At 42.6% G+C, this 13,967-nt stretch overlaps 1 protein-coding gene across 4 annotated transcripts in view; it reads right to left on the minus strand.

Moving 5' to 3' along the window:
• The window catches only part of sgcd (sarcoglycan, delta (dystrophin-associated glycoprotein)), a 425,600-nt gene that overhangs the window by 18,609 nt on the left and 393,024 nt on the right, over positions 1-13,967 (minus strand). For all 4 annotated transcript variants that reach the window (XM_086308254.1, XM_086308253.1, XM_086308252.1 and 1 more), the window contains one exon: positions 12,228-12,300. In XM_086308254.1, coding sequence (XP_086164380.1) covers positions 12,228-12,300 — 73 coding nt within the window. The remainder of the gene's footprint in view (positions 1-12,227; positions 12,301-13,967) is intronic.

Here is a 13,967-nt window from a genome sequence, read left to right on the forward strand (position 1 = left end):
AGACATGCTGTGGAAGAGAGACAGAGGTTAATAACAGATATGATTCAGTGCAGAGAGTGAAGAAGAAATACTCAATGCATCATGGGAATCATGAGAATCAGCATAACTAAGGGAGGATTCAGGGTCACCTGGTCCAGCCCTAACTATATGCTTTAGCAAAAAGGAAAGTTTGAAGCCTAATCTTGAAAGTAGAGATAGTGTCTGTCTCCCGAATCCAAAGTGGAAGCTGGTTCCACAGAAGAGGGGCCTGAAAACTGAAGGCTCTGCCTCCCATTCTACTTTTAAAGTGTACTTATGTAGTTTTACAGTCAGATGGCACAACAATAGATATTTTGCCACAATGACAACATGTATTCTTTTAGAACAAAGGTGAGGCTTTCAAACCCAAGAGCTTTATACTAGCTGTCAAGCATGGTGGGGGGTCGCATCATGCTCTACAGATGTTTTGCTGCCAGTGGTTTTGGCACAAAGTGGATTGAATGATGAAGGAGGACAACTTCACCTCAAATCAACAGCAGGATGGTTGAAACACAAATGAGTGTTCTAACAGGACAAAGATCCCAAACACATGGATACAAAGCAGGCAAACCTCCTAAATCGTAAGCTCCTAAAACCTCTAATTTTAATTTGTGACCACATTTAACAGCTGAGTCCATGCAAGGAAACCACACTGCTACCAATTCTGCCACGAGGTGAAAGTAGAAAATACAGAACACGTGATGGAGCGAATTCCAACAAAAGGTGCTGATAAAGAAATATAAAAAGCATAAAATCTAACAAATCACAAGAGGTAGACACAAGAAGGAGGACAGGAATATTTATATACTGAAGGTTGATTGACAAATAACAGCAAGTGGGACTAGACACAAGTGAAAACCATGAAACAAGTAAAATCTGCACAGGATATGAAAAGAAAACTAAGCTTCAAAGTAGAAAACAATCGTAAAGCAAATACTAAACACAGACTAGAGACATTAAAGGTAAAGAAGGATGAAGGTATAAACAGAAAAGACAAGAAAGAGGCAGGAACGAGGAGATACTGAGGGAAATCCAACGGAAACTGACTTTAAATAATCCAAAGGTCAAAGGCTGCTGCTCGTCCTTGTCCTGTATAAATAAATAAAAATGAATACACCGCAAGACGAAGAAGTTTGTTCAGCGTTCAAAGGACCTCAGACATATTCTGTGTCAGTGGAAGGCAGGTTATAAAAAGAAATCCTCCTCTATTACTCCTTCTAAAGGCCTTCCTCCTCTCTCATCTCCGCTCATTCTCCCAGGTTGCTCCTCGGGGAGTCAGACAATGAAATATTTCTCTCTCCCCGGCTTGTATCCGTATTCATTTCCTCTTCACCACCCCTGCGAATTGAAACTTTGTCTCATGCTCTTTCCCATCTCCTCGCCTCTCGTTCTAATATAAAGTGTTTTTCATATTTAAAAAAAATCCAGACTTAAAACAGAAGCTGTGTGTACAGAACAGATGTCAAAGTGAAGAATGCTTCTTTAATGTGATCCTTCCATCAGGCTGTGGGATATTTATGTACTTCCACTTTATAATAATATATTCCTCTGCCTGTTATTCGTCTTTTGACTCTTACCTTTATTTCCTTGCTGTCGCCTATTAGTTTCGCGGCTGCCACCGCCTCATTTCCCCACAGCGATCAATACAGTTTCATCTCGCTCTCTTTCATGTCTTCCATTCCACTTTTGGACATCCTCATTTCCTCTCTCTCCTTTCTCGGCCCTGCCTCATATCTACAACTACAATCAAAGGTTAATAACTCTTCACACTTCCTCCTCATATTGTCTGCCTTCAGATAACAACTGGTGTGTTTTTTTTAATGACATCGACTGTAAACTTGCACAGACCGAAGCCTGCAGGCGGCGTCTGCACGCTCCCCGTTGGCTGCGCCTGACTCCTTTGTCCTTGGCCACGGCGCCTTCGCCTGATTAGCTGCCACCGTTTGCAGCGGTCAGAGCTGTTTGGTGTTATAAATATAGTGTAAGCTATGTTGAGTTGGAACGGGCTGCCTTTGTGCTACATAGAAAATCATAGGTTAAATGGCAATCTGGGGCAGTAAGAGTGCTGCTGATCGCTTCGCGGGGCTTTATGATTGGTCACTCGTACACTCTGCTGGAGAGCAGGCCATCCTCTCAATTACCAAGATCAGTGTGAGCAGAAGGTGTGGAGGACAGCGAGGAAGAAGAAAGGAGTGGGTGTGATATTAGAGAGGACAGACAGAGGGGGGAGGAGGGGAAATAAGGGCTTGGATGTGCTGTCTTAATTCTTTTCTCTTGGTTGTGATAATGCTCAGATGTGCTAAATGTGCCTGCAGAGGGAGGCCACCTTGAGTCGTGATCTCTTTTGTCATGGCGCTATCTGCTGAATAAATATTTCTTTTTGTTGTTGCAGTTTTGTTCTTTTTCAAACTGCTTAGGCTCGGATTAATGAAACAAAAAGAAAGGGTGACATGGGAGGACGAATGAGGGATGAAAGGAGGGAGATCAGAACCTGGTGTGACAGGGAGAGGTGAATGAAGATCGAGGTAATTGAGGCAAGAAGATGAGGATGAGGAGGAGGGGCAGGGTGAGGATGGAGAGAGAAGACGGCAAATGAAAGCGAGGCGAGAGAAGGGAGAGGAGATTGGAGATGGAGAGGAGGGCAGATGGGATATAAGAAGAGGAGAAAGAGCTGAAGGCAGCGCTCATTGAATCTGTGATTTCTTCACAGATCACAGTGGTCAGCTTGGTTGGCAGCGCCGTGACTTCTGCTCTATAATTTCAGTTTCTGCAGCGCTGTTGCCTCGTGCTGAAGTACTCTAGAGGACAATAAAAACACGAGACAGAGCGGACGTCCACGTGAGAGTTATTTAATACAAAAGGAACAGGTAATTTTAAAGCACCTTTAAGGTCAAGTCCTTTCATTGTGAACGTTCACACTGAGCCTCAAGCAAGTGTTTAAATCTGTCCAAAGCATAAAAAGCAGTCTGAAAATTAATCTGTGGGACAGCTTTGGAGTTTGGCCCCTTCTCTTCTATTGGCCCGCACCGCTGTCACATGACTATCAAGGCTGTGTCTCTTTGCAGCAGCAAAAACGTCTTGAAGTAAGGCTCAAATTCAGGACGTTCACAGAGTTTTTGTTGTGTGTGGTTATTTATTCTGTTTTCTATAGTTTTGCATCTTGATTGTTTCCATATGATCTCTTCATGCTCTTCTTCTTTACCTTAAAACAGGAAGAATCAGCGCACATCGTCACCGCCGTGAGGCTGGCGTCTTTCTCAGCACTGATTTTTTGTGCCGAGGAGATATGTATTACTCCTAGATTATTGATCAGCTGTTTGTCCTCTATAAGACGTGGTTCTGATTGGATATTATTCCCATTGGTTGTGGTCATGTGACCTATCAGGTGATTTAAGATGGAGCCGCCCTGTGTTTCATTATTTGATGACGAACAGGTGTGCTTCACTGCTAGCTTCGATAAAGAAATTGCATTTCTACAGTGTGTAAACTGTTAATCCTCTACACTGCCCTCATCATCCCAACCTGTATGTATAAATGGCTGCACCTGGCTTCCTCCCTGTGTTCATCATTCTACCATCAGCACACGGGGATGTTACGGCCCTAGTGGGCCCTCCTCTTGAAATTGCCCTTGTGTGGGTGTGGTGTTGTTCTCTCTCCGCCTCCTCGTCTCTTGCTCCTCCTACCCCTCTGTCTCTCTTTCACTCTGCCCTCTCTCCAGGACGCACCTGCTGCTCATTACCCTCATTTGGCAGCTGGACCGAGTCAGCAATCACCTCTCTGAGGTTACATAGGCTGGGGGAGAACTGTGTGATGTGGGGGTTGGTTTGTTTCTGTGACTCTACACTGTTGTTCTAGGTGTTGGAAAAGACCGCGCGTGTGTCCTGGAGTCGTGGGAGTTTGTGGGGTTTAAATAGAAGCCGACTGAATTCAGTTCTATTCAGACTCACTTTCATTTTCAGTTTGTTTTATTAGGCCTAGTTAAAATGATGAACCTGTTAGTAGGGATGCACTGAGCTGATATTTGGATTGGTTTGGATATCGTGACCACGGGCTGATCTATTCAGTTCAGTTCTATGTTGCTCATGGTTTACTGTGTCATGGATTAGCAGCAGCGCACTGCCAGCAGCTTTTCCTTTACAATATGTTTTTCACCGAATCACAAACTGTGGTCAGGAGAGTTGACATGACGGCTAACACGCTCCCGTCTGCGTCTCGCTCTCCTGCTTTCGCTGCTGTGATGTTCTGTCTGATGCTTGTTGGAAAGGTTTTACTGCACTTACGGCAGCACAACATGTCATCAGCTCGATATTGTTTAACTCCACCGGTCTCTCCAGCTTCACGCTACACCTAACACGTGTGGTTACAAGAGGAGGTGCAGTCGCAGGGAAAGCAGGCAGAAACTAGCCTCATTTTCAAAGGCAGCAGGTGGGCCCTTCTGGCTGTTCCAGAACATACACGGTACAGGAAGACGGATGTAATTTCTTTACTGGCTTTAATATTTTAAGTATTTATTAGGATTTTTAAAAAACTGTTTAGTATTCAGTATTATTTTGGTTTTACTTGCCTGTCGAAGCCTTTGCGTCATCATTAGAGTGTCTAACGGTGCTAACAACGTTAAAATTATAAAAATGTAATCAATACAGGCAGAAGAAGAGTTACTGGAGTTACTGGAGGGAACGCTGGGTTCCCGACTGTCTCTAACCTTTTTTGTTTCTGTCCATCACCATGGTCTCAGTCCCAGTCCCATTACGCTACCGTGCACAGCGAAGCGCTACAAGATACACGAAGAACCGAGGGACAGATCAGGCTAATGCAAGTCTACCAAAGTTTCCATGAGGACCTTCACGTGTTATTTCATTCAAAGGGAGAAAAAGTTCTTCTCACTGATGCTCCCATTTTGTTTCTGTTCTGCTTTTTTGTTCTCTTCCCCTCCTGCATTCGCTTTCCTTTATATTGCTTCATACATATATTCCCTTTATCTCTCAGTTGGTCGGGATACAAATGAAGCTGCGCTTTCAAATTTGCCAGTGCGGGCGAATCACAAAGGCATTCTTCAGATGCAAAGACACATCCTGTTGACAAGGTATTACCACGCAGATGGATGTAACGGTTATGGCTTGATGAGAAGCGGCGGCTCTGGCTGGGATGTGTGTCTGGCTGCCCGAAAATGTGTTAGGGGTTAATATGATATCCTGAAATAGGATTTGATTCCTCGATTGCTACCTGCCAAGGAGCTGGGAGAGATTAGGGTAAGATTAGATTTTAGCCATGCACCAACGAGCTCGCTCGCCTTTTTCTGACATAATTGGATAGTTTGGGCCATATTTCATTCTCAATTGGCTAGTTGTCACCAAAGATGCATCAACAAAGGGGAAGAGGGAAGAAAAACTACGCCTGACTATAGACTCTTGTGTTGTGTGGACAGTGACCTGACGACAGGCTTTGGAGTGTCACCTAGGAAACGATGTATTGCATCAGTGATGTAAAAGTATCACTTTCTTATTATTTGAACGAATGATTCAGAAAGGAAGCAGCAGTGATTGATGCTTTCAGTTCATCTCAATGCAAACACCACTGAAATGCTCTTATTAGTTATTTGTCGTTTTCTATTTGACCCCTAAATCCCATCAAAGTCGTCTCCATAGCTTCGCTTCTATCACACGAAGCTCTTTTTATTTCAGTTCTCTTCAAAATCCCCTTTTGTCTCGTTTTTCTCTTACACGCTCTTTTTTTTGTCACTCTATTCATCTCAGACTTTCGGACAAAAGTGATCCTCTTTCATTTTTTCCATACTTTTTCCCCCCCTCCCAGTTTCTTATACTTTCAAACTCTTTCACTGTCACTTGCGTCTCTTTTGTTCTCACCCCCTCTTATTCTTTAATCTTCACGCTCCATACTTTTGTCACCCCTTTTCTCCCCCTTTTCTTTCTCCAGATTTTCTCATTTTCACTTCACAGTCTTTCTACCGCTGTCCCTCTCATTCAGTTCAGATCAAAGAATACCATTGTGCTATATAGATAGAAAGATCATGCATATAACATTTACTGCAACAACATGAACATTTTCCGTCTAAAGAGCACTGCAGTCTGCTTAATGCTGGAAAGTCTGCTGTAGCTGGAGTGCTGCTGTGTTAAGGCCAAACCTTTGTAACTGCTGGGGTCATGGTAGGTTAATCCAGTGGTTGCAAATGGTGTACTGGACCGCCTCGAGGCATGTTGATGCGCCTTGAGGCAAGTCCAAGTATATTCCTAAAAAGAATAATGGAAACTCTGCAGTCATGTGATAAAGAAAGTTTTCACAAGACTCTGCATTTGAGGGGTAAATAACAGCTACATGCTGTCAATCATATGTAGCTGAACAGCTGATCATCAGGAAGTGTGAGCACCTCTACAAAAGCAGAAGTTTTGGTTGTTTGCAGGTGTGAAGCATTCAGGTGTGCATTACCAAAGCCATAATCTTTAAGTTACTATAATGTTACCATAAATTCAACCCAAAGTCAGACCACAAGTTTGATCAGGAGCAGGACAATGATCCCAAGAACAGCAGGAAATCTGCAGCAGAAATCAAGGTGTTACCATGGCCCAGCCAAAGTCCAGACCTCTGATTGAAAGGAACTAAATGAAAACTAAAGAAGAGTGGCCCAAAATCTCTCCACGATGATTCACATTTCACTTTGTGGGTTTAGGGTAAAGTAAAGATCCACATATATTCTTATCATCTCAAAAACAAAAGGACTTTAACACTAAAAGGTATGTAAGAGTGTTTCTCTGAAGGATACATTTTATAGTTTCTGAAACTGTTTGTTTGGCATGTAGTTAAAAATGCAACCCACTGCTAAATGGTGTCTACATGAACACGTGGATGTTGAGAGGTTAATAAGCGAAGAAAGAAGATTCTTGTCTGTTGACAGCATTATCTAAGCTACATCTTTTATTACTTCAGCTGGACTGAGGTATTAACAGCTCTAAGCCTTAGCCAACTTCTTCTGGAGGGGAGATGAGGCACTAAGGCTTAGATGGTGACAAGCAAGCTGAAATCACTGGATCTGAACCAAAGACTGTTATTTGCTTTCTGTTGGATAAGATGGAAGAAGACGAAGTACATGCTAAAACAGGACTGTCAGAAATGACTACTCGTTGGAACTGTTTATAGACAAGTGTTTTAACACACCACGTATTGTTTTTTGGGCTTTAGCCTAAACCTAGTTCCAATGAAGGAAAATATTAATGCTTCAGTTGACCATGAATTTTTGGAGTTTTCAAACAAGGTCCAAAAAGGAAATGTTGGATGAGTTTGGTGTGGAAGAACTTGATTGACCCACATAGAGCCCTGATCTCAACCCCATCAGGCACCGTTGGGATGAACGAGAACAGAGATTGTGAGTGTCCCACGTTGGTGTCTGACCTCAGAAATGCTCTTCTGGATGAACGGGCAAACATTTCCACAGACACTTTAAAATCTTGTAGAAAGCCTTCCCAGGAGAGTGGAAGCTGTTGTAGCTGCACAAGGCTCAATTTGAATGGGATGTCGTAAATGCTCCTGTAGGTGTAATGTGTAGATAGGCTCACGCAATACTGCTGTCTATATAGTGCATGTGATAAAGCAAAATAAACAGCTTACTGCTGCCTGGGTTAATCTATGGGATGCCATTAGGTTACTTTGTTTAGGTTGTTTTGCATGGCCAGAACAGTTAAACATGTTACATATAGAGTAAAGAAACTGTCCACTTACTTCGATACACCGAATTTTAGTTGTAAGAATCAATGTTTAGGTAGCAGCATTACAAAAAGAAAGTTCTCGTCCTTTGTGTCCTTTGCTGCAGTGCAAAAACAACACCCTACTTCAAGTATTGAGGAAAAATGTCGGTAAAAGCTCACAACCAAGGACACCTTGACAGAGAACCTGTGCTGCTAAAACGCATCGAGTAGATGGAGCCAAATAAAATGAGGAAGTACTGCCAAGCTGCTTTTTCACTTTTGGGATTGATATGGAAAGCTAGAAGATGAACAATACCAATGAAAGCAGTGAGCTTTATTTGTAGAAAATAATTAAGTAATTGACCAGGTTGCAACAACGAGAAACTCCACACTGAACACATTTTGCAAAACGTACAGCACCAGGGTTTGTTTGAAACAGCTGTTCTGATTCAGTCACAGTAAAAACAGCACGGCAACATCCCCACGAGTATGACAAACTGGTGGTTGACTGCATTGAGTGTACAAGACTATCAACCTATGGATGACTAGTTTTGATGGCAAGCCAATTGCACAGGTTGCCCGGTGGGAGGTAGCATGCCTCCAAACAATCCTGGTCCAACTTGGACTGAGTGCAGTCACTCTCAGACAGATTAGTGAAGGTTTGCAAAAATTTGCCAGACAGATTGCCAACTGGCTGGGTTCAGTTCATGTGAATTTCTGTTTAATGCGAATTTCTGTGTATGCAAACAGCAACAGATTTGCAACAGATGGGAACAGATGAGCAATTTATAACAGTTAATTGGCAGATTACAGATTGCTTTTAACTGCCAATTTGACCAATTACAAACTGATAGTGGACTGACTCCATCCTATTGTTGCTTTGACTGTTGCAACACACCAGGACTTGCTTTGACCTGGTTCTCATCTTCATAGCAGCTGTTTCAAAGACAATGAGAGCGAAGTTCATTGCACACAGGTGCCATTGTCTCCAACCACTGTTTTCTGGATCACGACTGTAGATATAGGGCATCAGGGGATTGACTTTTTGCCTTAAAAAAAAAAAAAAAAAAAAAGATATATATAAGTCTGTACTGAGTGTGTTTAGCAGGGCTGGAAGTTAAACTTGTTTACATTATGAGCTACCTTGCATAAAAAAGTGCTCTGATGGATCTATAATTAATAATGTAAGCATATGGATGTGCTGGGAAAACTGCAACGTTTTTATGGTGGCACTCTAAAAAACAGCAACTGAGTTTCTATATCTGTTCGGTTTAAGACAAACACAACTTGGTCTGGAAGGTTAAAATTTGATTTTCCTTTGGGGCAAAACTACTTTGTAAAGGTCAGCATACTTTCTGACGCCCTCAGTCTCTGGACAGCATCACATCACATCCTTAATCAGGGTCATAACTTTACAGATATTTGTAATACACCTTTAAATCTATCTGATTTAAGAATTTAAATTAGTTTTGACTGTAATGTCCTCTTCTCCATGCACATTACAAATAAATGAAGCAGGGCCAGAAACTTCTACTCAGCTTGCGCATTACTAATGGGATGGAAACGCCACAAGGCATTCTAGGTCTGTTGCTGTTTACGTTATACCTAGTGAGTAATGACCTTTTTTGTTTTTTAAATGTAGTTTTATATAAACTTTGCCTGGTGAAGCACCTCCGCGATAAGCGGTGGCATCACCCAGGAGGATACGCACAGAGAAACAGACCTAAATAGCCTCTGGTTTACAGAATTACAAACGAGCTTCTTGGGCGGACACGAATGAGAAGTGAAAAAGTCTGTATTTCAGTAAAGGCAAATAAAACTCACTTCTCCATCAAAACATACCCATCAAACACACCCACCCACACACTCGCAGCATTTGTTCTGGTTGATTAGCGTTCTGCTACTGTAGAGTATACGTGGGCGGATCTGTGATGGGAAGTGGAGCAAATTTAATGGTTGCAATAGGAGAGTGAGAAAGACACCAATTAGTTTCTACACACCCCGTCAGTCCTGAGGAGAGGTCTAATCAGGTAAAATAGGTGAACAAACATTATTAATAAACAAGAGCTCAACAGAAAAAGGCTACCCTCGCTGACCAGTATTAATCTTGACCGTGTGGACGTTATCTCTTCTTGTTCCAACTTTCCTTTTTCCCTTCGCAGACATCCCTACGTCCCGTTATCCACAGTCACACCAGGAATCCGTCTCGCTCACTTTCTGCTCTGATTGACTGTCATCACATCTGACAGCACAGACGGGAGAAAGATGATAAACAAGACGTTTACACCACGGAGACATCCACGCCTCACACACATGCAAACACACACCATGTACACCGTGGAGAGGAACGACGAAGTACGGAGCCACACACTCAGTCTGAGCTGAATTTGACTGATAGCTGTTCTACCTCAAAATCTTTCATCATAGTCATCATCTGGCTTTAAGTGGTTTATTCTGTTCATTGTTTTACAACAGTTCACTGTTCAATTTTACAAGAAGGGACCTGCGAGGCTGAATTAATCAGGATTTTCTTTGGGGAAAATGTCAGGGAACTGGTATTGTCATGTGAACGAGCGTGTGGTGATCAAAGTGTGAAGGACGTCAAAATCACAGCTTCATTTAAATGCGGGTAAAAAGGCGAAGGAAACAAAAACCCGAAAACAACAATGGAGCCGAACAGGAACAAACGACGACTGGAGAGTCACACACCATGAGAGGACCCGACATGAACACAGGAGGAGATTAGGGCAGAGTGGACACACCTGGAGCACACAGCTGAACAGACTCATCACTGATGAGGACGTGAAACTGACCCTGAATCAAAATGATACAGGAAGTGACTAGCTCAGAGACTAAGGCTGTATCCCAATTCAGGGTCTGCAGCCTTAAAGTACGCAGCCTCAACGATCCTCAAGGGCCGCGTACTCAAAGACCGCTAAGGCCGGAAGTGCGAGGCTTGTGAAATGGGACGGTCTAGCCTCCGTTGCGCTGCCCAGGTTGCCTAGCAACCATGATACTAACAGCTGGAAACGTGTCATACAGCTTTGTTTGACAGAAATGAAGGAGAAAATCTTTTGTTCATTTGTTTGTTTCTACATGAGCTTTGATCATTCTCTGATTAAGCTCAGCTATTGAACGGCGTATATTTTAAAGTAAAGGCTTTAAAACCAAGTTAGTACAAACGTCACTAATGTCACATAACTTTGCCGACATGTGACCAACAGTAATGTTTTAATGTTCTTCGTTATTAAACATTTGCACATAAATAAGTGACATAATATTCAGTACTTACTTAAAGTTTACTCTTCGGCTGCCCCTCATCCGCCGTTTTTTTTCAGCAAAGTTATCCACACCCACCGCCGCGCTATGCATTCTGGGATATGTTGGGCCACAAAGTCTACACCGCCACATCCTTAAAATTCAGGGAAATGAAGGACGCATTTCAGGGCCGCATTTCGAGCAGCCTTTGAATTGGGACAGCCTTCGGCGCACCGCTGTGACGTAATCGGCCTTGAAATGCGGCCTTTAAGGCTGCAGACCGTGAATTGGGATACAGCCTAAGACTAAGACATGAACTTGTCAGAACAGACGGGGAAAACAGAAAACGAGGGAGACAAAACACAGGGACACGACTGGGACATGACTTCACATAGGTGATACCAATCACAGAGACGAGATTAGGACAGACTGGAAACGAAGGGGAACTAACATGAAGAACCAAGACATATACATAACAAAAGTCAAAGGGTTTCAGGACCTTGAACATATCTAATTCCAGATAACCAAACCAAAAATCCAGAACAGGCTTCAAATAGTGTGTCAGAGACCCAGGACCATGACAATTAATGGGAGAATGTCAGGGAACTAGTATCGCCAAGATTTAACCACTTTTTATTAAAAATGGAATATTCTCCCAGAATAATCATATTAGCTGTTTTAATTTTTATTGCTGTACCACTTAAGTACTGCAGTAAAACAACTCATAAGTGCCTTAATCCTGCATTCTCTTTAATGGCCTACAGGGGGCGACTTTTCTAGTTGCAAAATAAGCCTCATTGTGTAGAAGTCTGTGTGAAAAAGGCTCTCAGCTCCTTTTAACTGTTATGTGAATAAAAACCTCGCGTTTTGTGATATGTTTGTGGTCTCGGTTATACTCTGAAGTCTTACTGAATACAAGAGGGTGATCATTTTTGCAACTTATTGGTATTATTAAAGTCAGAAAGGGCATCAAAGCAGTGTAATCTTTACGCTCCTGCCATAGGAGTGCAGTTGAAGTGTACCTCAGTTTTGTCAATCCGATTCACATTCATTCAAATGCTTTTCCATTAATTAATTCCCATAATTTGTGCCATCTGTGCGGTGTACCGATGTGATGGATTGATCTGGTTTTCTGTGAGCACTTTATTTCACTACACTGCTGCAGTATTTGTGAGCTTTGACGTGAACTCAGGGTACATCTGTTCATGTATTGCATGAGACCGAGCGCTTGCTGTGTGCCGTGGAAAGACTCACCGCAGCTCTTTGAACGGCTCAGCTCTGACATGCGGCGTCTCCACTGATTTGCTGAACACGGCTCCTTCGGCCCCTGAAATCACAAAACACAGAATCAAACCACAAACCCCTCCTGTCCGATCAATGGACATAATCTCCAACACTCTGCTGATCTATACGGCTCCAGTCAGCAGGCACAGCGGCCCTCAGCTCAGCTCGCATCACTGATATAGTAGACACACACACGGATACACACATTTGAGATGAAAAAAAGAAGAAGCAACAATCGGGGCAAATAATAATGTAAAAATAAGCTTTGTCTGCTGTTTAGATTCCTTCAGCTTTTCTTCATCACCTCCTCTAAGCTGTGAAGTGACTCTCAGTGAGAGAAAGAAGCAACTGCTCTTGTTTCATGAAGGAACCCAGTGTGTGTGTTTCAGACATCAACATTATTGAAAAAAGAGAAAACACGAGACCGTTACCCAGAAATGAAGTCCCCTCCAAAGTCGAAACTTTATTAATAACCCACAATTTCACTGTTCTCAGAACTCATATATACTTCCCTCTATCTTTAGACTCACTGTTTGGAAAAGCAGAAATCATCTTATTGGTGTAAAGTTCAGTAGTTTTGCAGAGAGTTGTGGTTCCCAAATGACATGCCAATAAAAAAAACAACAACTTCAACTTATAACCGCACAAAAAGTTGTAAATGATTTACACACACACACATTTCCCCTAACAAACCACCAGTGCAGACAAACTAAGGACCAGCTCAAGAGAAAAGCTGCTGGTCTTTTGGTTTCACCCAAACTGGACACGCCAACAGCACTCAGTCCCAGTTTACCATCTACTGGAAGGTGTAGGCTAATGCTAACATGTTGCTTAGCACACACCTGGACAGCAACCATCTCTTCTTTCAAACATCCCAAGTCTTAAACTCAAACATGTCTGCCCCTGGCTCTGATTCTACTGGACGCCGCTTCCTGTTTAAAGGGAGTTCTTCCTCCCCACCATTGCCAAGCGCTGCTCATAATGGATTGGTGGTTCATTGGGGTTCTTTTTCTTTGATGTACAATATAAACATCTTACTACACTCGGATCTTAATCGGGCATAGCAAGAGTGATTGTTGAACTGAGGGAAGGTTTTGCTCAGATAATGTGCTTAACAGACTTTGTTTTGGTATAAAATGCATTGAACAGGTTGAGAATTGCGGTGATAACATGAACTGCAAAGAAGTGTGATTGCCAAGCTTCTCCTGGGTACCAAGAACATAGGAAGTATTTTCTAAATCTTCCATCTGAGCCTGAGAAACACTGGTCTCAACATCTTTTATGTAACACTGACCAGGCCTTTGTAAGATGGGAATGATGCCAGCTCTTATTCTTGACTCCAGGCTGTTTCTTATGTTAGACTCCTGAAGAACTGAGAAAAACATAAATCTTATTTTTGTTTTCTGATTTTCTTTGGATGGACAAAAATAACACCGATATGTGGATTCACACTCACGACTAACTTTTGCGTTTTTATGACGTGTATTAAAAACGACAGCCTAAACGAGGCCATCAGCTAAGCCATATTCTGGTTGTTTCTGACATTCTGAGTTCCTAAATCTCCTGCATATGACTTATAGTGCCGTGCTTGTTAAAATACAAAGTAATGCTCAGGTGGTCCTCAACCCTGGGCCCTGATCGATCGTAGCACCAATATAGCAGCAGCAGCGGGTCGTGTAAACTGGAGCATTCAGGGACATCAAATCAGCC

Source organism: Aulonocara sp. 'chitande type north' Nkhata Bay, linkage group LG10 (genome assembly GCF_057382095.1).
Source record: "Aulonocara sp. 'chitande type north' Nkhata Bay isolate Kocher_YH1m ecotype deep benthic linkage group LG10, A_spYH_male_GT1.1, whole genome shotgun sequence".
In the NCBI taxonomy this organism is placed as follows: Eukaryota; Metazoa; Chordata; class Actinopteri; order Cichliformes; family Cichlidae; genus Aulonocara; species Aulonocara sp. 'chitande type north' Nkhata Bay.